Source organism: Idiotropiscis lumnitzeri, chromosome 21 (assembly GCF_059441095.1).
Source record: "Idiotropiscis lumnitzeri isolate Australia: NSW breed Sydney's pygmy pipehorse chromosome 21, RoL_Ilum_1.0, whole genome shotgun sequence".
NCBI classification, from domain to species: domain Eukaryota; kingdom Metazoa; phylum Chordata; class Actinopteri; order Syngnathiformes; family Syngnathidae; genus Idiotropiscis; species Idiotropiscis lumnitzeri.
In genome coordinates this window covers 11893752-11919988 of record NC_142411.1, presented here as the reverse complement: position 1 = coordinate 11919988, position 26237 = coordinate 11893752, and the positions used below count along the sequence as shown (strand labels likewise).

At 41.7% G+C, this 26237-nt stretch overlaps 1 protein-coding gene across 7 annotated transcripts in view; it reads right to left on the bottom strand.

The window, feature by feature from the left end:
- The window catches only part of map3k7 (mitogen-activated protein kinase kinase kinase 7), a 48711-nt gene extending 30562 nt beyond the window's left edge, over nt 1–18149 (bottom strand). For 5 of the 7 annotated variants that reach the window (XM_088286193.1, XM_088286197.1, XM_088286196.1 and 2 more), the window contains exons 1-6: nt 17952–18149; nt 17412–17526; nt 15041–15151; nt 12174–12239; nt 9421–9466; nt 211–349 (exon numbers count right to left, since the gene is read on the bottom strand). In XM_088286193.1, coding sequence (XP_088142319.1) covers nt 211–349; nt 9421–9466; nt 12174–12239; nt 15041–15151; nt 17412–17504 — 455 coding nt within the window. In that variant the 5' untranslated portion in view covers nt 17505–17526; nt 17952–18149. Of the gene's footprint in view, nt 1–210; nt 350–9420; nt 9467–12173; nt 12240–15040; nt 15152–17411; nt 17527–17807 lie in introns of all 7 variants that reach the window. The other 2 variants (XM_088286194.1, XM_088286195.1) reach the window with 2 other exon arrangements.
- Between the last annotated feature and the right edge of the window lie 8088 nt (nt 18150–26237).

Genomic DNA, 26237 nt, shown 5'->3' with positions numbered 1-26237 from the left:
CTATCCCTCGCAGATTGCGGCGGTAGACTATGTTCATGCTTAAAAAGACAGCACGCTTTTGAGTTTTGTTTATTTTACTACTTTGTTATGTGCTTCATGACTTAATGGCCATGTAAAAATGTGGGTTCCACAGTAAGATTAGTTGAGAACCACTGGTATAAGGTACAATGAAACAGCAGAAAATACAATGAGAGGTGACAAGGTGCATACTTGGGTGGCTTGAGGTCCCTGTGGATCAGAGCCTTTGGTTTCATGCCATGGAGGTAGGCCACACCCTGGGAACACTGTAAACACCAGCTCATGGCATGGGAAGCAGAGTAAGAGGGGAGCGGTTCAGCACCATGCAGCACTGCAAACAAGAAAGTGGAGTCACAACCCCAACAATGACAGTATAAAAACCTCCAGAGGATTAATACACATGCACAGATCTGACTAAACACTTTTACAGACATCTTGTGGATCCTTAATTGATTCAAGAAAAACAGCTTAAGGATACACCACAAAAGCAGTTGATAAATGAACAACACTTACGTTTTCCTACTCTATGCTGCGCCTGTGAACATGAGCATTTAGAAAACTTAAAATATTAAATAACTGTGATGTACTTTGAGAATATTAATGGAGGGGTCACTGACTTGTGGCCAGCTTATGTCAGCCCTAAGAACCACATACGTAGCAGCCTGCAAGCCTGTTTTTAAAGATAGTGTTTTAAAGCATGCGCACTACGTAGTCTCAGAGAGACGACACTACGCAAGCCTACCAAATATTTCTTCAGCAGAGGTGCAAGCCAAATGCCATCATGAATGAATACTTGTATTCCCTCAAGTGACCAGGTAAGTCCAATATATTTGTTAGACATGCTGGTTTTATGAATGTTGAGGTGCTACGTTTGCCAAGTTTGTCTGCCTTGCGAAACACGGCAGCCTCCTGTAGGGAAGGTGCGTCCTATGTAATGTAATTAGTGATCGTGTCACATTCAATTACATTTTAAAAAAATGTTAATGTGCATATTATTTAAACTAACAGTGGGTTATTGATATAATAAAAAGTTAGAACCGGGGTGTTCCCAATACGACAGTGGGCCATGGTGATATGATCGACCTATTTTATGGTGTTAGAATTATGCCACAACTACATAAGTATAATGTCAAATACCGCATACGAGAACATGTTTTATCCGTACAAAAATGTTTTGCGTGTAGAAGACCCTCCAAGTGTACGCACAAAATAGGTTTTACGCTTATGGCTTCTCTTTCCTCTACGGATACAAAACGCTGATTCACGCCTGCAACAATTGTTGACCAATCAGGAGTCAGACAGGCTGTTTCTGATTGGCTGTTACAGTCCAATTGTAACTCAGAGGTGGGGTAAAAAAAAATACAATACAACTTTATTTATATAACATTTCACAACAACTGGAGCTGTGACAAAGCGCTTCTCATATGGTGTAATATAAATTTGAATAGAATGGGGAGGCATTATATAATGATGAAGATGCAAATGCACAACTCTGAGAGGTGAGTTTTGATGAAAAAATTAGTGCTATCAAGCGATTACATTTTGTGGCTAATTAATCGCAAAAAAATCCTAAATTAATTGCAATTAATCGCATTTTTCTATTATTTTTTGTGAGGCTTTTAATAGGTATTCATTTGAATAATATATTATTAATGCAAAATCACCAAATATGAAGTGTTTGATCCTTCAATGCGATCTAAACAGTCATCGTAACAGGATTTATTTTTTTTTTAAGAAACAATTGCCAAAACTTATAGAATACATTTATTTGAAAGCACCACACTCCTGCAGTGTTGGTTTGCAAGGCCCAGTGGTAACTTAAGCAAGGTGTTTTGTTCTGAGATCATGGGCTAAAGGTGTACAGCTAATTTGGAATTTGGCTTTCCAAGTTATGCAAATTAATGTTTGAAAAAAAAATAAAACTGAGTTAACTGAGTTAAAATATTTAATCGTTAATTTTTTTAAAAAATTAATCTTGAGTTACGCTTTAATTTTGACAGCCCCAAAAAAATAAAGAAAACGAAACGAAAGACTTATATAGAAGCACATAGAACTAAAATGACAATAACGTTAAGCCAATCAAAGATATTAGAAAAAAAAAGTATTTTGGAAATATTAATAAATCAGAAAAGCGTGTCAGAATGCAGAAGACTCTTCTATCAACTGTTTGTGTTTGAGGTATTTGACTTGTTGCATAAAAACGCCAGAGAGGCAGGCGACAAAGGACGTGGCCCATGGTGTGAGGGGGCATTCCCGTTGTCAGAACGGGGTGTTCCCGTTAAAAAAACGGGAACACCCATTTGTGGCAGCAGCTGGACCATATTGGAGCACACAGTCTCATCTGAAGGCAGCAAGAGACATTCTGGCTAATCCATGGCGCCCTCTGCTGACAAGAGTCAAATTGGTGTCCTCACTGCACTGTAAAGTGGAATAAAACAAGTCAAGAACGATGAGTGAAGCGCAAGTAATTGTTGGTGTGGGTCGGTGGTTGCTGGGTTAGTAACCTGTTTAGTGGAAATAGTAGGATAATTTAACGCTTCAGTGTAATGCTCATCTCCACCATGATTGCTTCGAAATGAACCTTCTTTAATTCATGTTGTCTAACTGGGGAATACATTCATGCTTCATGGATTTTTTGTACTAAATTGATCATAAATCATATCAAGACAAAAAATGTATTCTGTACATTTGTACTGACGCGATGCAATGAAAACAGACGGCTGGGTTCAGTACCGGACGGATTACTAAATTTGTTTATTGTCAATGCACAAATAAAATTGAAGGTTCTAAACAACTACTAGGCCAGTTTCAGTGACAGAGCCAGAAATCGTTCAGGGGAGTAAGTAGGAGAGTGAGACAATTAGAAGAGGTGGCAACAAGAGGGCGGGCGCAGACATGCCTGTATCCTTACAACAGGTAAGTTGTCAACCTTGGCAATATGACAACCAAGCAACTGCTTCTTTACTGATGAAAACTTGGCCCATTTCTACCACTGCATTGTGCAGGTAGCCATCAAGCTTGTCCTACAACTCTCCCCCAAACAATCTTCCCTGAAGTTTTAATGCATTTTGTTTTACTTTCTCACAATGTCTCTGCTACGAGCCATGCTGACATACTCAAGTGTGGCGAGATTTTTATTCTGTTCAGCCACATTGGCTAAGAGGTTTCAAAACCCAGCACTAAATTCAAACGGTTCCCACTTTAAACTGATGAATTTACCCCTATTACATTTATTTTAAAGTAAAGAAATCAATTTTAAAATGTTTTTTAACCTGCAATTTCCTCATCACTTGGTGGATTTAAAACTTTCCAACATAAACTGTTCAACACATGCAGCTTTCTACCTTGCAAGAGTCAACAATGCTATTCCAAATTTCCGTGGGAATTTTCTTGTGAAATATTGTAAATGGATTCGTAATAACCGGTTTAAGGCTTAAAATATGTCACATAATGTATTAATTGAACAGGATCACGAACAGCTTTGACTGCATATAAACAGATTGTATGTTCGAGACATCCAACCTTGAGAATGAGCATGGCTCCTTTCTGTATGGTATAAAGTATAAAGGTCAAGTATAAAGACGGGAGTGCATTTTAATCAAGGTATTGGTTCACTTAATTGAGAGATTTTTGAAAGGTATTAATTTATTTTGCACTTAAAGATAAGGTTTATCACTTCCTGCTATTTTTGTAGTAGTAAAAAGTGACAATAGATTCTGTGTAATGGATGAATTATTTATCAGCCCCATGGAAATACAGCTGCCAATTTTGTACCAATGTTTACAATATTGGTTATCCATTAGTGCCAGGCGGTATATCGTAATTGTATAGTCAAAGAGAAATGAATATTCAACTTAAAAATTAGGACGATATCAGTCACTTGACTTTGCCTTGTGCTGCATGTAAAGCTCAATCCAAGTGGTTTTGCTGGAACGCACACGTGAGAAAGACTTCCCTGTTAGTGTAGCAAGAGTTGTGAGACACGGCTATGGAGTTATGTGCTGCCAAGTATATACGGTATACATCAACTCATTCACTGCCATTGACGGGTATAGAAGCCAAAAAGTACATTTATTTCACCTGGGCTGGCAGTGATTAATGTGTTGTAGAACATTATATGACCATTTATTTGTATTAAGTTCGTTTTGTCTTATTATTATTATATATATTATGACTGATTCATTTACAGCAGACAATTTAGTTTCGTTTCATGGAGGACCTAGAACAAAAGGCACTTTTGACAGCCCCGGAAAAATATAAGCCACCACTATGGAAACTGTGGATGACATTCTGGAAAAAAATCAAAACAGGACACATGCAACACCTTACCGACCACCTCAACTCCATAGACACCACAGGCAGCATCAAATTTACACACGAAGAGGAAACGGACCAATCCATAGCCTTTCTGGACTTGAACATACATCACACAGACAACGGAGACATCCAAATAAAAGTACACAGAAAGCCCACACATACCGACCAATACCTTCTTTGGACATCAGAACAGCCCACTATCCATAAGTTATCAGTTGTCAGAACTGTCAGGGTTCGCCGTTCGGCGAAGAGGAGGTCGACCCAGAAAGCGAGGAAGCAGGGAAACGGATAAACTTAAAGGGAATTTATTAAATGAAACAAACAAGGACAAACAACGTGGCGTGGACAAACTAAACGTGACTAAATAGAACGAAAGAAGACAAGTGACGAGGATCGTGACAACACACCAGGGACCGGGGGCATGAGCAGGGGGCATGAGCATGGAGCATGGAGCAGGAGCGAGGGCATGAGCGAGAAGGAGGGTGGTCGTGAAAGTCCGTAACAGGGCGTAGCAGGACAAATGTTCCGACGCTGAGCTGTCGGCCAGGGGTGGATAAATAGTCCGGTAATTAGGGGGAGCAGATGGGAATCAGGTGCGTGATGGTTGACAGGGAACAGGTGCGTGGCTGGTGGAGACGGAGTGCTGAGGGGAAACGCCCCTACTCAGCTGACAAACATAAACAACGTGCACATGGCAGGGAGGTGACAAAAACAATAACAAAAAACACCGACATGCCCGACACGGGTCATGACAAGAACATTACACGAACGCACCACAATAATCAGACCCGGAGGACAGAACACAGGAGGAAAAACATATAGAACACGCACTAAAAGATTGTCGGTATCCACAATGGGCAATAACAAAAGACGCAGAGCAGGTCAAAAACAAAAATAACGCAACACAGGTGAGGAAGAAAAAACAAATAATGTCAAATCTCATTTTTTGACAGGTAAGTCACGCCCTCATGGAACATCAGCTGATAAAGACTAGTCACAAGATACCATCATGTGACACTGAAGAAGGCGAAAGTCTCGCCAAAACATGTCAGGTAACAAATTAACCTAAAACGAAATTGTCTGCTATAAATGAATCAGTCAAAATATAAATTATATGACCATATTTGAATAACACAGTTACCAGTGGATAAATAGCGGAGCTTGTGGTAAAAAAAATAAAATATAATGACGAGCAGCCGATGCTGTGCCGTTTCATTCAATTGAATGAGAGTGACCCTCAACTTTTGATATATTCACACTTTTCTCATATTTATTCAACATGTCCTATTTCTGTGACAACGTGCGTCGTTAACGGATACTATCTTTTTGTGGATTGAAAACAAAAAGTCATACAATGGGTAGCCTCAAAAGGTGATCCAGGCTGGCATAGTTCATAACACTGAGTCCACAAAAAACGGACCAAGATGGCAGCTTAATGTGGTTGCTTCCCCGATTCTACTAGAAATTCGTCTAAAGTTCAGGTTATTTATAATTTGATATACTTTTGCACGACGTCTAAACAAATGATAATGAAAGATTGTGAGGGCAGCGCCAAACCCCGTGGCTCTCAGAGGCTCAGAACAACACCCACAACTGCGACAGTAGCCGCAGATGCTAACATTAAGGTAGACCCACCACTGCCTGATTTAGCCACAGTGCTCAGCGAGGTGCAGTAACTTCGGGCGACCATCACCTTGATGAATACGAAAATGGACATCATTCATAGCTTTGGGGTGAAACTCGACAAGGTAGACAGACGGATGGCGGAAGTGAATGACTTTTGGCGCGGTGCAAAAGAGTTTTACGGACCTTCAACAGGACATCACTGCTAAATGTTAAAAGGCTAGCGGGGGCTGAGGGCCGCATCTGAGATGCAGAGGATGGCCTACAGAGCATGAAATCGGAGCTGGCTAACGCTACAAAACGCATTGCTTATTTGGAAACCAAGATGGAAAATTTGGAGAAGCGTTGCCAGAGGAAGAATCTACGACTGGTGGGGCTGCCTGAAATAAATACGTGTATGAAACTGCTACAACATAAATGGCTCATGAGGACCTACATAACCCCTGAGAAACTCAATAAATGGTCCCCTGATATTCCAGATACATGTGTAAAATGTTTGACAGCAAAGGGTACTTTAATCCACTGTGTATGGGAATGTCCAAAGTTGTCGTCTTTTTGGAAAACTGTTGTTTGTATTTTAAGCAAAATTACGAGAATTCGGGTACCCTGTACAGCAGGGGTCTCAAACTAAATTTACCTGGGGGCCACTAGAGGCAGACTCTGGGTGAGGCTGGGCCGCATCAGGTTTTCCGCAAGAAAAAAATCAAAAAAATCTAATCTTCTCAAATGTCTTTATTTTTATTTTTTAACACAAAATAAGATTTAAAAATAAATAAGGAATTAATAAGAAAATTAATCAGTAATAAATAATAATAATAATAATAATGAGTCAAATGTCTGTATTAACAGTTCTTTAATCTTCTTCTGAACATGAATTGTCCTGAACATGAGTGGAACATTCATCAATCAAACCCCTACTAAAACATCGAAAAAAAATTACAATCCTACCCTCGTTTTAAAGCTGAAGATGTGCCCAACAATAATCCGCGGTTCTATTTTATCCACTGTGACCAGGTAATCCTACATTTTATAATTAGTCCCGTCTGTGCTAGTGCTGATGCAAAGCTCCGTCAGACTGCACATCCTGTTCGCGCATGGGTCTCCTGTCAATCAAATCAAAATCTTGTCAAATAGCAGAGATCCTAAGCATAAACCATAGTTCTGGGATGAGTAGGCCTACTTCTGTAGTTATAAAGCTTTAATTACACTGTAATTAAAGCTTTATAACTACAGACTGGCACTTTATACTGTAAAGTGCCAGTCATATCAAATTCGCGGGCCGCACGAACATTAAACTTTCATAATAAGGCGGGGGCCGCAAACTATCATCCCGCGGGCCGCGAGTTTGAGACCCCTGCTGTACAGCAAGACTTAGTGTTTTAGGTATATAGCCGGAGGATTTTTCTGCTCACACCAAATACAAGACTCTGATTAACTTTGGACTCCTGCAGGCCAGGAGGATGGTTGCATTGTCTTGGCTGGAGATCGAGACGTGCTCCATACAGTCCTATCTTAAAGAAATGGCAATGTGTCTTAAACTGGAAAAGTTAACCTATGTGATAAAACACAAGAGTTTGTAGACATAGATATGGACACCGTTTATGGATTACCTTAAACAACGTTGATTCATAACTGAAGCTGTGAAGTGTGACTTTATTTTCTTTCTACTAATTTTATTTATTTTGGAACCTGTTGTTATTATCATTTTTATTATTATTGTGTAATATTTTTTATTTAAACTTCTTCTGTCTTGTGTTTGTATTCCACTTTGTGAAGTGTAGTTTGTTTTGGGTTAAAATCGAAATCAATAAAAAAATATTGGGGAAAAAAAAAATAACATCATTGCGTAATGCAGAGATGCATATACATCCATAGTCATATGTGGGGGTGAGTGGTTAAATGTTTAAACAACCCAAATCCCTTTTCTGAACCTCCTATCCACACTGGGGTCGTGCATGGACAAATTGGTACAGAACAACACACACGTTGATGCAGCTAAACACACACATACACACAAACACTTCTGTAGTAAATCTTCAGGCAGGGGGTCAAACATATGCTCTGTGGGTTGGATCAGGCCCACAATTGGGTTTTATCCGGCCCACAAGATGATTAGGTAAAGAATAAAAATAAGTAAGGTTCTATTGAATAAACAGCCGCCCCAAATTTGCCAAATGGCCAATGTTAGTTGTGAAATATGCAACATAAATAAAGTTGTATTGTATTTATACATAAGATATGTCACAATACGTATTTTAATGTACTTTTACCATAACCTACATTCATTTTGATTGTATAGTGAATTTACACGAGGTGGGCTTTCTGTAAGCATATCATGATTTTTTTTTTTAATTAATATATTTACAAACAATGCTCAGATGAGAAAAGTAATTTGGATGATGAATTGTCCCTGATGTCACCATTTTATACCCAATCTTAAGTCACATTTAAAAAAAAAATCATAACTGTGTAAAATAAGACACTTTCAACAACTGGTAATACATAAAGTCAATATAACTTCATTAATGAAATGCATTGTTGCAACACACAATGCAGTCAGGGAACCATAAACACGACGTTAAAGCTTGTATGGGCAAAGTGTTTCCGCTTTCTATGTTCGTGAACGTCACAACAACAGAAAAATCCAGGAAGTCTTCTGTATTGATAGCAAATGCTTTGGCGTTGACAAAAGTAAGCTGAATGAAAATCGGATGTGAAATGAGCAAGAGAAAACATGAATTGCCTTTGATGCTGGCATCAGTGTCTGCGAGCTGGTCTGCTACTTATCATGGAAGCGCTTGTGCATTTGTAACAAGTTAATAGCTTGCTGATCCTTGAAGTAACAGAAAGTGCACATTGCATTTCACATTGCATTAGAATCTAGCTTTATTGCATCTCAGTGTAGGTAAAAGTCTCAATCGCCGCACATAGATGCCCAATGGACGGGGTTGCAAGTTGGGCCTGTACCAAAGTTATTTTAGTTAACGAAAACTGACATCACTAAAATTAAAACTGAAAAAAAAAATTAATGTACAAAATGAAATAAAAATAAAAAAGCTTTTAAAAAACGGAAACTAACTGAAACTACATTTTACATTAATTTTACGTTTTCTTCTTCTTGGCTCATGGGCTGTTAACTTATATAGTCAATTCCCCACAATCAGACACATAAGACAGTCTTGAATATAAATAATTTTACCAAGATTTAACAGAAATCCACAACCATTAAGGTATATATGCAAATAAATACACATGTATAATAGGCCCGCACGATATGCCGTTTGAACATCGTGATTATGATGTGCGCAAGCGCAATAGTCACATCGTAGGACGTCTTTTTTTTTTAAGCAGAAACTTTTGGTTTGTTTCATAAAGCAGCACGCTACACTATGCTCTACATTGTAGAGACTACACAGACCGTCTTGGATATTACTCACTTGACAGTAGTTAGTGTAAACTCACCATTGTACAGCGACCCTCCTTCAGCATATTCCATAACAAGGCAGACCTGAAGGAGAACATCATAACATTGCAATTGCTATTATGGTATTATTTATTAATTTCAAACAATACATTGATCACAAGTAGGCATGGCAGTTGTCAGCTTCTCACAGTACGACAATTTATCAAAAATATCATGGTTACAATATATTGCAATTACAGGTCCAAAATGTATTGTTTTGAAATGGTTTGGTGACACCAAAAGTAGTGCATTATTAGCAAAAAGCAGAGATGCAATATGGAGGTTCCGCCACACTGGACCCACTCAATGCCTCAGCAGCGCCTAGGAATTCTGACCATAAAAGGTTCCAACGTCACTGGAAATGAATCCGACTTAGTGCCATCAATGTGAACCAAACTTTGACATCGGTGGTACGGGTACCGAACAGCCCGTGTCAGGGGGCTTGGTACCCCATACGACCAAAGCACCCCCCACAGAACTCCATGAGGGGTACGGGCTTACACCTGCTCCAAGACAAAACACATGAAGACTGGTTGGGTGAACTCCCATGCAACCTAGACGACCCTGTCAAGGGTATAGGTCCATTGTTCCACGACTGGGACGAATACAGTGAACCCTCGGTTATCGCGGTTAATGGGGACCGAGACCACCCGCGAAAACTGAAAATCCGCAAAGTAGCGGCGCACCTTCAAGAATGCTTAAAAAAATATATATATAATATATATATATATATATATATATATAATATATATATATATATATATATATATATATATATATATATATACACACGGGTAGAGAGAGAGAGAGAGTGAAATTCATGTTATAACAAAAAAAAAAATATTATTAAAACGTTTTATTTTTTTATTCCCCAGCCATTATTTTTGTATTTATTCAATTACTTCTTTTTGTATTTATTTAATTACTTCGACTTTTACCTGCTGGTACGCCGTCCGGTGTGCCCTGTGACATGAAAGGTGGCATTCTTCATTTATTCATTCATAACTGACAGCCTTGCGCTCCGCTCATGCCCGGGCGGAAGGTGTTCCTCTTCGGCTTAACTGCCACGCACGCCGGCCGGTCTCCTCCGGAGCTCTCGCACGGTCCCGAACGGAGCGAAATGTCGCCCCGCTAGTGCCCGGGCGTAAGTTGTTCCTCTTCGGCTTAACTGCCACGCACGCTGGCCGGAGCTCTGGTACGGTCCGAACCGCGCGAAACGTCGCCCCAAATCGTGCCCGGGGGAACGTGCTCTTCTTCGTCCACTCTCCTCTTCGCCCACGCTCTTCTTCGGCGCACGCCGGCCGTCTAACCGCTCCAGCGCCCCGTCGTGCCGCTCGGCGAAACTACAATGCCCCCGAATATTTTTTAGACCCGCGAAGCACTGAAGCCGCGAAAGGTGAACCGCGAAGTAGCAAGGGTTCACTGTATATCCTATCCAGTATTATTTTCCATTGCACTAAGTATTCTCTTATTTATCTAATTTATATATCTATCTGAATTATTGTTGTACTGCACTGGAGAGGGGAGCTCTCAAATCTCGTTGCACACTTGAGTACAATGACAATAAAGGTATTTCTGATTCTGATTCTGTCCACCAGCGGGTTCAGAGATTGCCACCATGCCAGGCATGGACCACCTTACCGCCACAGCGACGATCATCTGCCTCAACAATTGAGACACAAAACATGGTGCACGCCGACTCAATGTCCTCTGCCTACCCCAGAAGTGGGAATAGTCGGCTGGAGGTGGAAGTAGAAACTGACAGGGTATTCTAGCAGACATTCCCAGCAAAGCCTCACAATACGTTTGGGTCTGACAGGTCGGACTGGCATCTTCCCCTATCTTCAGCGCCAACACACCACCAGGTGGTGATCAGTTGACAGCTCACCCGCTCTCTTTACCCGAGGATCTAAAACATGCAGCCGCAAAATAGATGACATCACTACAAAGCTAATGGTATCCTTGTACCAAGTGCACATATAGGCAACCTTATGTTTGAACATGGTGTTCGTGATGGACAGTTCATGAGCGCAGAAGTCCAGCAACAGAACACCCCTCGGATTCAGATCGGGGGGCCCGTTCCTCTCAATTAAGCCCTTCTAGGTGTCACTGTCATTGCCGACTTGAGCAGTGAAATTGCCTAGTAAAATGATGGAGTCCCCAGGGGAAACGCTCACCAGCACACCTTCCAAGGACTCCAAAAGGGTGGGAACTCTGAACTACTGTTTGGTGCATCGGCACAAACAACAGTCAGGACCCATCCTCCCCGACCTGAAAGCAGGCGAAGGCTACCCTCTCGTCCACTTGGGTGAACTCCAATGTCCAGGTGCCAAGCCAGAGGGCAATAAGTATGTCCACATCCGCTTGGTGTCTCCCACCAGACTGGAGGAATGCCCTACCACTCTCGAGAGAACTGGTACCTGAGCCCAACTATATCTCGTCGGAACTTGCACACCAGCTCTGGCTCCTTCCCTGCCAGAGAGGACACGTTCTATATCCCTAGAGCTAGTAGCAGGGATCGGACTGCCAAGGTCCAGGCTCACAGGTAACCTGACCCCTTTGGCCTCTCCCACGGGTGGTGAGCCCATGGGAAAGGCCACTTTGCCTTTTTGGGCAGAGCCTGGCCAGGGCCGCATGGGTGCGGGAGGCCGGATGAATTTTCAGTGCATTTCTTTTATCACTATTAATAATGTGAGCAATCACCACTATAACTACGCAATGATAAGCAGTATAAAAACAATTGTTAACTTACTGGATTACTGCAGGAGCCATACAATTTCACAATATTGGGGTGATTCACACGAGAAAGCTGCCGGAGCTGCAGACAAAGGGACACAAGAATGTTCAAATTAAAAAACTAATAATCGCAATTACAAACACGAAGGAAAATAGTAGTAACGCGGTAGCGGTATTAAATATTGTCACTATACTTTTTTAGCTACCTCCAGAGACTGTCATGAGGGCCAATATGTAACCGCCTTTACAAAAAGGCCTGTGTGCCGACTGAAGACATCATGTCAATGTTTCATGGCTTTGGAAGATTTTGGTAATCGAGATTGGGGTAATGGTTATTTCTAGCAAACACATGGACACCTTTTATTCAGAAATATGTCAGATTATACACATAAAACTACTTTATTGGGGACACTTTGAATCACAGAACATCAGATTTGAACAACGCGCTGTTTCTGAATTGTCAGAGGGAAGCAATGCGTGCTTGGAGTACATTTCTGAACACACCTACAATTTGGAAATGTGAATTTTGGGACTGAGTCCAAGTTCTACTGTTCTTGTAATATAAATTTCCCAGAAATAATTATACTTGGAGCGACTTACATGCCCTCCATAATTATTGGTACCACTAATAAAGATGTGTTCTTTAGCTTCTAGTCAGCTAATTTTTTCACGACATAATATTGGAAGAATTGTTTTTTTTTTTTTTTTTTTTTAGAGTTCCAACCTTTAATTCGGGCGGATTTTTATTCAGTGGGAAACTAAATCCCACATGAAGAAATTCTTCTTTTACATGAAATTATGTGTGTCACAATTAGAATTGCTGATGTAAATACTTTATCCAACCCTTTTTTCCAAACAAAATAGCACCTAACATTCTCCTTTTTCACAAGATGCGAAACTCGAGAAAGAAGGATTTTCGACCAATCCTCCTTCACAATCGCTCTAAATCAGGGGTATTAAACGCAACTCAACTTTTGCGAGGGGCCGCTGGAGAGTAGAGATGTCTGGGTGTGTCTACACCACTTCAGGTAGTACACAAAAAAAATGTTTCAAGAATCATATATTAAAAAAAAATTAAAGTACAACGAATCCAATCGTATCAATCTTTGTTAACAGGTCAGAACTTTAACAGTCCTTCAGAACATAAAGGATGACGACCACGTCCTCTTTTCTTATCTGATTTGTTGAGCACTTCTCTGTCCACTTCTAGACAAAAACATTACAACTCCTGTTTTCATTAATTTGTCTTTTCTCGTCAGTAACCTCTCTCTCTATGGCAGGTTTTTGAAAAAGACATGACTGCGACTGGGTGACAGAATATAATTTCCTTCCACTTGGTGACACTTGAGAATTATGCTTTGACAAAAGTTGGCAAGAGCATGAGCTGTCGTAGCCAGTAATCAATGTTGGTAATAACTCCATTATATCCAATAGTTGAAAGGGTGTGTGGAATTTACTGCTATCTAGTGGGGAACTAATAGAATACAACGACCTAAGAGAGACCCGACTTTGCAGGCCTACCACCAATGTCTTCACCTCAGTACAAGCAAAATTAATTCTACTATTCCCTCAATTCACAAGGCATGTGGATTCCATTTATTACACATACTGTAGTCATTAATCCAAAAAATTGCGATCGGGAGATTGTCTCCTAATCGTAGCACAAATATGGCCGTAAAAAAAAATGTCAGCGTCCCGTCTGGTTAACTGCCACCCATGTAATCTAATTAGCAAGATCTATGTACATTGTGATAGCTTTCGTAGACGTCACCTATCATAGACGTCTCCATAAAATGATGATATCGAGGAGTGATTTTTTCATTAACCCAAAACTTTTGTACCTCCTCCCCTCTCACTACATTCTCAATCTTCTCCCGTGTTATAGAAGTATATGGATGGGTAATTTATTATTGTGGAGTTGATGTTCAGAGTTTAAAAACACTGCAGATTGTTAAACAGTTTCCATTTTTTATTTAAGCAAATGTTTTCCAACTTAACATTTGTGAAACTTAAAACTTACAGCTTGAAAATATTACATTATATATTTTGTAGCCGTTGAAACAATGTGGGTTGTGACCAAAAAGTGGGTGCCGTTCAGCTAGAAAAAATGACGTAGTTGAATTAAGATTTGTTCAGAACAGTACGAGGCGATCCACGTTCCCGTGTAGAACATACAAAATTGGGTAAGAAAACGTACAGCCCGGCCTTCTGCACTTCCTGAGAGTCCTCAGGAAATTCAACCTGGACAGGAAGCTGCTGCTAGCCTTCTACCACTCGTCCATCGAGAGCCTGTTTACGTACTGTGTCTCCACCTGGTACAGCGGCTGCACTGAGGCGGACAGAGTGAGGCTCCAGAGGACAGTCAAAACAGCGCAAAGGATTATTGGCTGCCCTCTCCCCCCACTGTCGGACATCTACACCGCCCGGTGCCTCAGAAGGGCTCTCAACATCGTCAAAGACAATACCCACCCAAACTCACACCTGTTCGACCTGTTGCCCTCTGGCAGGCGCTACAGATGCATCAAATCGAGGACCAATAGACTGAGAAACAGTTTCTTTCCGAGAGCCGTCTCCATTCTGAACTCTCACACACACACGAGAACACCCTTACCTTGCAGAACAGCATTGTGATGTGTTTTTATTTACCCTATTCAGTACTGAATTCCTTTGCACTCTCTTATTTATTTATCTAATTTATATATTTGTCTGTATTATTGTTGTATTGCACTGGCGAGGGGAGCCCTCTAATCTCGTTGCACACTTGAGTACAATGACAATAAAGGGATTTCTAATTCTAATTCTAATTCTTTGGCTAAGGCGCATTATATTGTTTATTTGCTCATTTGAAACTGTGTTGCAGCAACATTCTATTAAGGTGTATACCTCAACAATGAAGGCTTTTCTCTCTGATTCACTTTCAATTGTCTTGATAGCAACATCTTTGCCTTTCCATTTGGCTTTGCAAACAACTCCAAAAGCTCCTCTGCCCACTACCTGAAAATAAAATATGTACAATGAGTGTGAACTCATGACAAGAGTAATAATATCACATAAGCACAATACAATATAATACAACTTAATTTATATAGCGCATTTCACAATAGCTGCAGCTGTAACAAAGCGCTTTCCAGACGGTGTAATATAAATTAGCGGGAAATTAGAAATCAAATATAACACATTTACAATAGATAGCAGAAGAACAGCAGAACAGCAACAGTCTCATGTTGGTTCAAAAGCTAAAGAATAAAAATGTGTCTTCAAATGAGTTTTAAAAGTGGACAGAGAGGGGGCTTGCCAATCATTCAATGGGAGGGGAAGGACTGGCAGAAAAAAAGCAGAAAAGGCACAATCCCCCCTGAGGCTGCGCTTAGTCCTTGGCACCTCCAGCAGACCGGAGGCTGCGGGCAGGTGTGTAGGGTTGGAGGAGCTCAGCGAGGTACGCTGGGGCAAGGCCATTTAAAGATTTAAAGACGCGAACTCAAAAGTGCACTGGGATTAGGGCTGGGCGAAAAACCGAAATTTACTGTTACCGAAATTTATTACAATGACCGACATCATTTTGCCCATGTCGGTAAATTCGGTGTTTAAAAAAAAAAAAAAGAAAAGTCTTTTCCGCCTGCGTCTATGTTCATGCCCCTTTAAGACGGCTACAGCACGTGTAGTCACGTGACTCCACCAATCTGAACAAGAAGTAAAACAAACGATGCGGTCGTAGCTGGCTATTCAAATCAAGAAGCTGCAGACACGGCTGAAGACGAAGTAACATAAGTTGAAGTTGTTCCTGTCATTCTTGTCCCGAAAAGAAATTCAACATCTGTCGTTTGGAAATGTTTTGGGTTCCATAGACGATGTTTGAGCAAAAGAACATGATCAACAAAGTGCGTCGTAAGTACCCAAAACAGCGCGTCCAACCTTTTCTTTTTCACCACCCACAACATAACCACGCTGTGGATTTGGAGCTTGTGCTAAAAGTTCAAAGTGAGAAGCAAGGTTCGACCAGTGACAACAGCCCAGAACGGAGGTGACACCATACGAGAGAACGTCTTAGAGGTGGACACGATTGCCTAGCACATTGCTAAAGATATAGCTCCTCTCGCTACAGTGGAGCGCACGGGATTTAAAGAAGCCGGCAAAAGGTACGAAAATATTTTTCGGAAAACGGACTTCCCAATATGGACAACATCTGGACGGGAGCTTAGACATGTCAAGAATTTTGCGTCCACATTCGACTTGTGGTCGAGTCGCAACATGGATCCCTGTTTGAGCCTGACTGTGCATTACATAAGACGACTAGTGGCGACTGCGCATCAGAGCACTCAAGACGGTACATTTTCCTGATGATGCACACTTGTTTATTTGGCACTGGCATTTCATTGACATTTTTTCATTTTATTTAGCATTTTGTTTACAGGCGACTAGCTCCTTTGCACATGGCATTATTTATATTGTTTACAAGAGACCTTCACACAAATCTAGGCCTTTGCACATTGCATTACAGCATCTTGGCGCAATCTATTGGCAGAAAAAGATTTTGCGAGCGCTACCCTTTTTCTCCTGTTCTTTGTGACATTGTTCAAGTAATGCAAAGCAAGCTATTTGGAATGATTTCTTGTACTTTTATTTTTCATTGAAAGTAATGTGTACCAGTTGGTCAATAAAAAAAGCAGTTAATACGCATTTCCTGCATTTATTTTGATTTTGGTTCACGGAGGGAATTTATCCTGCATTTATCGCTATCGAGGTAAAATTGCTCAATTTATCGCAATAATGATTTGAGGTCATATCGCCCAGCCCTAACTGGGAGCCAGTGAAGAGAGGCCAAGATTGTGATACGTCTTCCTATTTGCAGTTAAAAATACGAGCATCATCATTTTGCACTAGTTGGAGTCGCTTGAGGGAGGACTGTCTGACTCCAAAGTAAAGTGCATTACAGTAATCTAGCCTAGATGTAACGAAGGCATAGATTACTGCTGCAGGGAATGGAAAAAGAAGGGCTTCACTTTAGCCAGCTGCCTAAGATTAAAGAAGCTGGATCGAACAACCGCACTAATTTAAAATCACTGTCCAATTTAAAATCCAAGTTCGAGACTGTTGGCTTTAGACAAGATGCCGGGGGCCGAGGTCAAGAGGGTTTAAAGTAGAAGGGCCACTGGGATCCAACACCATTACTTGTGTCTTCTTTTCGTTGAAATTCAAGAAATTGACATCCAGATTTTCATTTGATTTGATTTTGATTGAAATAAACGTAGCCTACCTCCTCTACTTCAATGTCTTCATAAGTAATTTCCTCAAATGGATATCCCGGAGGTGTCTCGAGCATGTCGGTGGATGGTAACGACAGCGACATACTAGCTCACGTCAGCCACCTACTGTTAAAAGAGAAACACAATGACAATAAATTGAAGTGTTACGCGCTGATATTAGAACACAACAGTGCAACTATTGCGATTGGTATTCCTCCCTTCCTTCTTTTGCTACGTTTAATTAAAAAAAGTAAAACACTTAAAAGGCGGACAGTCACTGCTTGAAACTGAGTTACATAGCAGAACGTTGCTTGCAAACAAGCAACTGTCAAAACTTATAAACAATCCACGCAGGGCTAACTGCTGCTGCAATACAACAGTGACGAAACATTTTACGACAAACTAACCTTCACCATCACTGTACATTGTCACGGGATACATATTTAATAATACCGCAGCCTCGAGTTAAGTTAAATAAACCGAGGCCTACTGTTCATTTGACGGCTTTCCACAGAAATGTAGCTTCTGGCCTGCATGCTAACGCTACATACCGGGGCTTGTTAGCTCACCAGCACCGGCCGTCTGGACATGAAGGTATCTATCATTCATGAACAAAAACTTGAACGGTAACGTCCTTTAAATGAATGGTGTTTCATTGTCCCACCGAGAGCTAGACGTAACTGGTCTAGCAGGACTGGGAAAAGTGTATTTTTATTCTTCGCAGGAAATGATACGCCAGGAAGTGAGTGCGCAATTCTAATTCTTCCCCAAGACACCGAACGCAAGATTTTAATTCTCCCCGAGAAGAGACGCAAGTTTAAAATTTTAATTAAAACTATTCTGTTATGCAAAACGAACTATCTAACTAACTAACTAACTAACTAACTAACTAACTAAATAAATAAATAGATAAATACTTTTTGACAAACAACACCACAAAAGAAACCTCTGGTGAGCACAGATTTCATTTGGGCTTTGCAAATCGATTTGTGTCGAATGAGTCGATATTAAGGTGCGTGATGGTATCGTGTTGATACTAAAGCACTAAATCGATCCTTTACATTTATTTCTTTTGGTTTCTCGTCGGTCTTCGACACGGACATATGTCAAATAGAGTAATACTACTCCACTCGAGGCTGAAGCCAGACGGCAGCCATCTTACGTTGCCACCGTGACACGCAACATCCATTATTATTTCGCTATAAACAGTGTTTTAAGTGCGCATTTCAGGTTAGGATCCCTGTATGGACTCATGAAATCCTTTAAAAAAAACTACCTTCTCATTTTGCATTGACCGTTTATTGTATGTTTCCCCAATATTGTGAATTGTGCACTCAAGAGGTTAGGTTTACATTTTGCAGCAAATTTGTCCAGATGGGCTTTGCTTTCAATATATGGTTATTTATTATATGGATAACATGATGCAGGTGAATATTTAAGTAGCACAAAGACAAATACCTTAAAAGAGACAATTCTAAATTAAATGCGAACAATGCATCGCCTCACAGCGCCGAGACATTTCGCAGAATAACGCAACAACAATGGCAGTTGAGCAACTCACCGGACAATCAGTAATGCAGTACATTAGCGACTGGTGACTCGTCGTTCTGGAAATGACATAATTCCCAAAGAATACCGGAGATTTAAAAACAAAAACATTTTATTTATTAGGGCTTTGCTAAGGGGTCTAACTATGAATCTAGGACGTTTGCAGTAAAAAAAAAAAAAAACTAATGTGAGTATTCTTAAAATAGATTTATTACTCAAAATATGGTTGGTTAAGTTTACTTCACACTTGGCCTTTAATTGGTGGCGCCATAAGACACAATCAGAATCAGAAATCCCTTTATTGTCATTGTACTCAAGTGTGCAACGAGATTAGAGAGCTCCCCTCTCCAGTGCAATACAACAATAATTCAGATAAATATATAAATTAGATAAATAAGAGAATAGTTAGTGCAATGGAAAATAATACTGAATAGGGTATATAAAAACACATCACGTTGCTGTTCTGCAAGGTACGGGTGGTCGTGTGTGTGTGTGTGTGAGTTTAGAATGGAGATGGCTCTTGGGAAGAAACTGTTTCTCAGTCTATTGGTCCTTGATTTGATGCACCTGTAGCGCCTGCCAGAGGGCATCAGGTCGAACAGGTGTGAGTTTGGGTGGGTATTGTCTTTGACGATGTTGAGAGCCCTTCTGAGGCACCGGGCGGTGTAGATGTCCGACAGTGAGGGGAGAGGGCAGCCAATAATCCTTTGCGCTGTTTTGACTGTCCTCTGGAGCCTCACTCTGTCCGCCTCAGTGCAGCCGCTGTACCAGGTGGAGACACAGTACGTCAGCAGGCTCTCGATGGACGAGTGGTAGAAGGCCAGCAGCAGCTTCCTGTCCAGGTTGAATTTCCTGAGGACTCTCAGGAAGTGCAGACGCTGGTGGACCTTCTTTACCACTGCTGTGGTGTTGTGTGTCCAAGAAAGGTCATCGGAGATCTGTACTCCCAGGAACTTGAACGTGTGGACCCTCTCCACACACACGCCTTCGATGCAGAGGGGGGGCGGCACCGTCTTGTTCCTCCTGAAGTCGATGACGATCTCCTTGTTTTTTGTTTGTTGAGTTGCAGTCTGTTGTCCTCGCACCAAGCCGTCAGTCTCTGGACCTCCTCTCTGTAGGCTGTCTCGTCACCTTCCGAGATCAGACCGACCACTGTCGTGTCGTCAGCAAACTTGACGATGGTGTTGTTACCGTGGGCCGGGCTACAGTCGTAGGTGTAGAGGGCGTATAGGAGAGGGCTCAGCACGCATCCTTGAGGGAACCGGTGCTCAGCATACGGGTGGAGGACGTGTAGGGGCCGAGCAACACGGTCTGGGGTCTGTTGGTCAGAAAGTCCTTAATCCAGATGCGTGTGAGGGCAGGGAGGCCGAGAATGTCCAGTTTGGCGACGAGGATGTCCGGCATGATTGTGTTGAATGCCGAGCTGTAGTCCACAAAGAGCATCCTTTCTTTCTTCTTGAAAGGAGGGAGCGTGGTTTGAAATTCTAAATACACATTTGGTACACACGATGGAGATGATATAAGGAATATTTATAATAACATTTTGAATTTAGTGTTGATGGATTCATTGTCACAAGCCAGGTGTGGCAATTGGGGGTCAATGTATTTGGTATGGGTGGCAGCGGCGAGCCCTTGCCACCTTCTAAAGCCACCATTGATTTTGCTTATTTATCAAGGGCCTTGCATTAAAATCTACCACAGGGCTCGGGGCCGTGCTGTTTTGGCGAATACAAAGACAAAAATGGGAGCACCAGATATTTATCAAACTTTAAAATATGGCTCCATTTCCCCAGCAATATCTCAAAATGGGACGTCAGTTAAACTTTAACCTGCCACTTCTTTTCAGGTGGTGTTGGAGTTGAGTCACCGTGGAAATGAGAAGTAGTTAGTAAATCAACCTTTAAAAGCCAAACTTACTCCAATGCGTGTTCGTTTTTTTGTACTCAAGAAGAAAAGGGTCAAATAAAGACTCAACAACCGATTAGAGTTCCGTTGTTTAGTTTCTTCAATTTCTGGAGTTCAGGAAATAGTACAAAGACAGATATCTGGGCGGCTTTTTCTTAATCTCACGAGAAACTGCACTCGGGTGAGCACAGTCGAAAAATGCGCACCATCTTTCAGCCCAGCTTCAGTTTTTATCAGAGTTTTTTTATGTCAAGGGTAATGTAGGTTGAATCGGTTGAATCGGTCGTCCTCGCTCCCTCCCACGGCACGGGTCCATGTCCAAGGGAAGGTCCTCCACAGGTTAGTCATCGTCTGGATAGTTGATTCCCGTCTGATCCCCAAGACTGGCACGCCAAGGTTGGCCTTCTCCGGCGGGCAGTCTCTCCGTCTCTCTTCCCGCTGGCATTCCTCTGTAATCTTGTCGGTGTGCATGTATATGCAGGTATACGTGTATGTGTGTGTGTGTATGTGGGTGTGTATGCGTGTGTGCATGTGCAAGTGTATGTATGTGTCTGTGTATGTGCAAGTGTGTATGTGCGTGTGCTCCGATCTCCAATTGTTATGTCTTTCGGAATGTGTTTTTTGCGATAGCGTCTGTGTGAGTCCTCCAGTGCCCAATTTGGTATGTTTGCATCTCTACAGCCAATGTGGAGAATGTGCTTCGTCGTATTTGTCCATGAAGTGCTGTGAATCTGAGGGCAGCTCATGGAAATATTATGTGTGCAAATCTGTTCTCACTTCTGAGAATTTCAATAAAGTTCACACACTAAGTACTATAAATTTAGCATAGAAGAATAATATAATAAATCAGTAAACCATTGACCAGTGCTTCTAGTTTCATTTGATAAATGCTTCTTGTTTCATCAATGTTTAAAATATTCAGTAAATATGAACCTGATAACTTTAATAATCGACATTCTGTCCCGAATGTGTTTAAAATAATGCCAGTAATCGTAATACAATCCTTCAATCCCCAATATCTTACCATGAAAATGAAAACGCAACCTGTGGCCACAAAAAATGCATGCGGCAAGAAATATACTATGACCCCCTCTCGACCCCACCCCTTAGTGGGGTTGATCCCAATCAAAGTTATATTGGACAACAAAAAGTAACAAATTAACTAGTGCCGTCCCGCAATTAAATTTCTTAACTAAATAATCGCAACACTACCGTAATTAATTGCACTCAATCACCTTTTTCAACTTGTTTGTGAAGCTTGTGTCAGTCACTTGAATAATATATTGTAATTAACGTAGACCCACCAAATTTTATATCTATATCTATTTAAATTCCCAGACTGTTGTAATAGCTTTCTTTGAATATAATCTAGACAGTGGCATCCTCACAGGCATTGCCCCCAGAAACAATTTTCCAACGTATACATTTAGTTTTGCCGATAATCACCACAATCCAGCAGTGTTGGTTCGCAATAATGTCCTAATGATATCTAGCTAGTATGGCACAATGTTAGAATTTGGCTTTGCAAGATGGGCAAATTATTCCTGAATTAAATAAAATTAATTCACTGAGTTTAAATATCTAACTGTTTAGAGATTACAAATTAAGCCCCGAGCTAATGCTCCAATTTTGACAGTTTTTTGACAAATCTTTAAAGCAACCCAAATGAAATAGTAACCATTTATGATAAAAATAAAAAAATTTAAAAATCCCAAAACTATAATAACGCAGATACCAAACTAAACCATTTTTTTACGGGAAGAATAGGTGCTCTCCAAGACGTAGACAGCTCCAAGACCGCTGCAGTCTTCACCTCCCATTGGCTCCCGAATGCCTCCCTCCACCTCCAGGCTGTGCCAACTCTGATTCTGTCAACTGGGGGAGGGTGTAGAGACAGTAAAACAATTGGGGGAGTTGTGGAGCAGAGCCCAAAATCAGTCGGGCCCCGTGTCCACAATCCCTCCGGCAGAGACGCACACAGAGCTACCTCTCCCCAGTGACCCGTCTCGTGAAATTTTGAAATTTAGTGATGTTCCCAAAACTGAAGAATTTGTAGTGGGTGTTAAAATATGATATCCTGATAGTGACGCGGAGTATTCAACAACAATGGGGCCTAGATCTTTAGTATGAAGACGCGCATCAATAGTCAATGTGATTTGTGGCTCGGTGAAAATAAACAATTCATACCATTTCCGCTGCTCAGGGACAAGGCACACATGCGAGGCAACGCCGGGAGACTAAATTTGGATGAATGCATTTTGATAAACCAAATCATATGTGCGATCATATGTACAGTGTACAATGTACTGGGTCAATTGGTGAATTGAATGGGTGGAGGTTGGAGCAGGAACAGGGCATACCCACCGCGGGACGATGGAGAACCAGGTTTCAGAGCTGCCCTCAGATGTTTCAGTTCAGCCACTGGAATGGAGGAAAGCACCACATATGCTCCCCCCAACGGATGTGCACAGTCAAGTTCAGTCCCATCCGGAAATGCCACTCGAATTCCAGTGTTCAAGTTCAGTCCCATCCGGATATGCCACTCGAATTCCAGTGTTCGTTCAGTCAATGGCAGTGACTCAGGCAATCTTGAGAGTCCACAAGGAGGATAGTGTTGTTGCTCACTGGGAGATAAGGAAGGAGCTCACAGAGCGTGGAATAGCTCGCTCCAGTATCAAGCACCATCGGCAAACTGTTGTCCATCCACCGTCCCGAGAATGCCGGGACCTGCCAGTCCTCGTACGCTGAAGCTCCGCGGGCCCCCTATTGTGGAATGGGGTACCAGCAGCTTGGTGTCAAAAGTGCGTTGGGAGGCAATGCATGCATAGTTGTAGGAGTGGGTATGGTGGCGCCCCCTGCGCTGGTGGAGCTCTTTGCACACAGGTATGGCACTGGATCACTGGATGGCAGATTCCAGGAAGTGGCTCGGTATGGACAGCTCATCACCCAGTGACCCCACACCCCGCAGCAAGAGCACACCCCACTCACAACCCTTGTCTATAACCACCCCTACCTCTGTTACCGCAATCCCGACCTCGTTGACCGGCCTGGTACGGACAGCCAGTCTGCTGTGGCGCCGCGTCACCCAAACCTTGCTAGGAGCAGCAGAAGCGGAAGGCGCAAGGTGCAATGGGAGCTACATGCTGCCGCATTAGCTGCTCCCCCCCCTTTTTTAATTTTTTTTAAAATTTGATATTTTTTTGCCCTCTTGGCCACCTGAACCTGCAAGTACAACAATTTTTAGTAACGCTCCTTAATCCAATCCCATATTTTCCTTTTCTGATGTCGTGCAAAATGATGTAAAAAGAAATGTGTTCTACTGGGACTGATTAGCATTTTTTCATTGATGGGCTGTTTCACATGATGTCCGTAACCGGAAGGACACGCCCTGAGGACGGCCAACTGGAACAGCTGTGTAATGACGACATTATTGGATGGGTCACTGCCAGAAGTCTCACTCCATTCACGTCTCACCTTGGCCACATAGACCAGGCCTGTCTCCCCCTTCCCCACCTGAAAGATACAGCAACATCGGCCCCAACAGGGCCAGAAATATCTGCTGCACGGCACGGCCAATCTCACCTGAGGTGTCCCCATTCAGCTGGTGACCGTCATGCTGGTCTGTAGGTCTGGCCCCCGGCCTCAAGAAAGGACAGTTCCTGACAAGTAAATTTTGTCCCGCATGTAACTCTGACATCCCCTTTACGAAGAACCTACCCTTGCGTTAAGTGAGTAATTTTCATAAAAACAGCGCCACCGCCCCCTTAATTGAAATTAACTTCAAGTGTCACCGCTGTGGTGCTGTATATTATGGTAAAGTCTAAACAATACAACAAAATTTTGCCCTATCCTGGACTGGGTGTGTGTTATCTATTCGTGCACCCAATGTGAATAAAACCTGTGGAGCAGGCTAAGGCAACAACTATATCTTAATCTGCTTTCGTGGACCCTAAATTAGAATATCTTATCAATATCACCCTCCTTGTTGAGGAGAACCTCCGGGATGGGCGTGGTGAGGCGCTATTTGAAGCGTTCTCCGGCCTTCTGGTCACACAGGTCACATGTCACCTCAAACCTGTGGAGAGCACTGGAGGAGTGGCACTCGCAAGCGAGAAGGGGGTTATTACCTCCTTTCTGAAAATTTCTGTTTTGCATAAATTTTGTGTAATAACATCAATCAATCATTCACTTGATGCTTGAATTTAATTAGTCCAATCTGTCTCCCAAAAATTTGAAAATCTGTATTTGGGAGTGCAATAGGGATTCAGGTTGATCAGGCCTGTCCGCCCATTGCATCCGACGTGCTGTAAGGGCTTGCATGTGCCCTCAATCAGGTTTCTTTCCTGTGGCCCGTCCCTTAAACATTCACTCAAACCACATATACATACAAACACTTTTTCTTTCACACTTTCATTCACCAAAGAGATACTCTCCAATTCCACACAGAGACCCCTCCCTCGGCGCGTCTGCCTTGATTACACTGAGATTTGTGCTGGCAGATCCTTAATTTTGCCTCAATTTAGCCAGCGTATGCCAAAGTTTACCACTGTGATGTCCCCGTGATGAAGTTTCTCCTGTTCCTCCTGGACGTAGCTGACGATCCTGCACCTGTGACGTCAAAACACCTCATAGATATGGATCTTAGCAGTCTGGTATTTATGGAATGTTGTCATGTCAGGGTTCACGTCATACAGTCATAAAACGTCTGTCGTCTACCTTTGTCACATTTAATACCCATCAGTTAATAAATCATCTACAGAACTATTTAATCCAACTTTATATTTGGTAAACCAATCTCCAATTGCTAGACATCTCCTGTTATAAAGATTTTCTTTCAACATGATCCTAGAATATTTCAATTAAAACCTATCCCAAAACCATAATCCCTTTGCTTAAAACTTTAAATTTTAGTAAGACTGGCGGTGTTCTGCTGTTCATCAGGTGTCTCTTGTATGTTTTAGTGTTTTAGTTTGTGTTCTAATTCCCTGCTAATTTTCATTTATCTTATCTATTACTTACTTTATTACCTGATATGGAAAGTTAAATGCGCTATATCAATTAAATTGTAAATTCTCTATGTCCAAAAATTTTTTTAAATCCCAACGCGCCCGCACACACAAAGAGTGAGAGAAAAAGAGAGAGAGAGAGAGAGAGAGCAAGAACATGAGAGAGTTAGGGGCAGGGAAATCGAAAAGAGTCTTAATGCTTTGAGTTGATGTTTAGATGCACGCCTCAGAGCAAAGACGTTCGTTTTCTAATAGGACTAATTAACTCTACAAATTTAATAGGTCTTATCAGGAGCTATATAAGTGGCCAGTGCTTATGTCACTAAAAAGTCCTTAACAGCGGGTGACACATCAATCTTGCAAGGAACCTGCAGTATG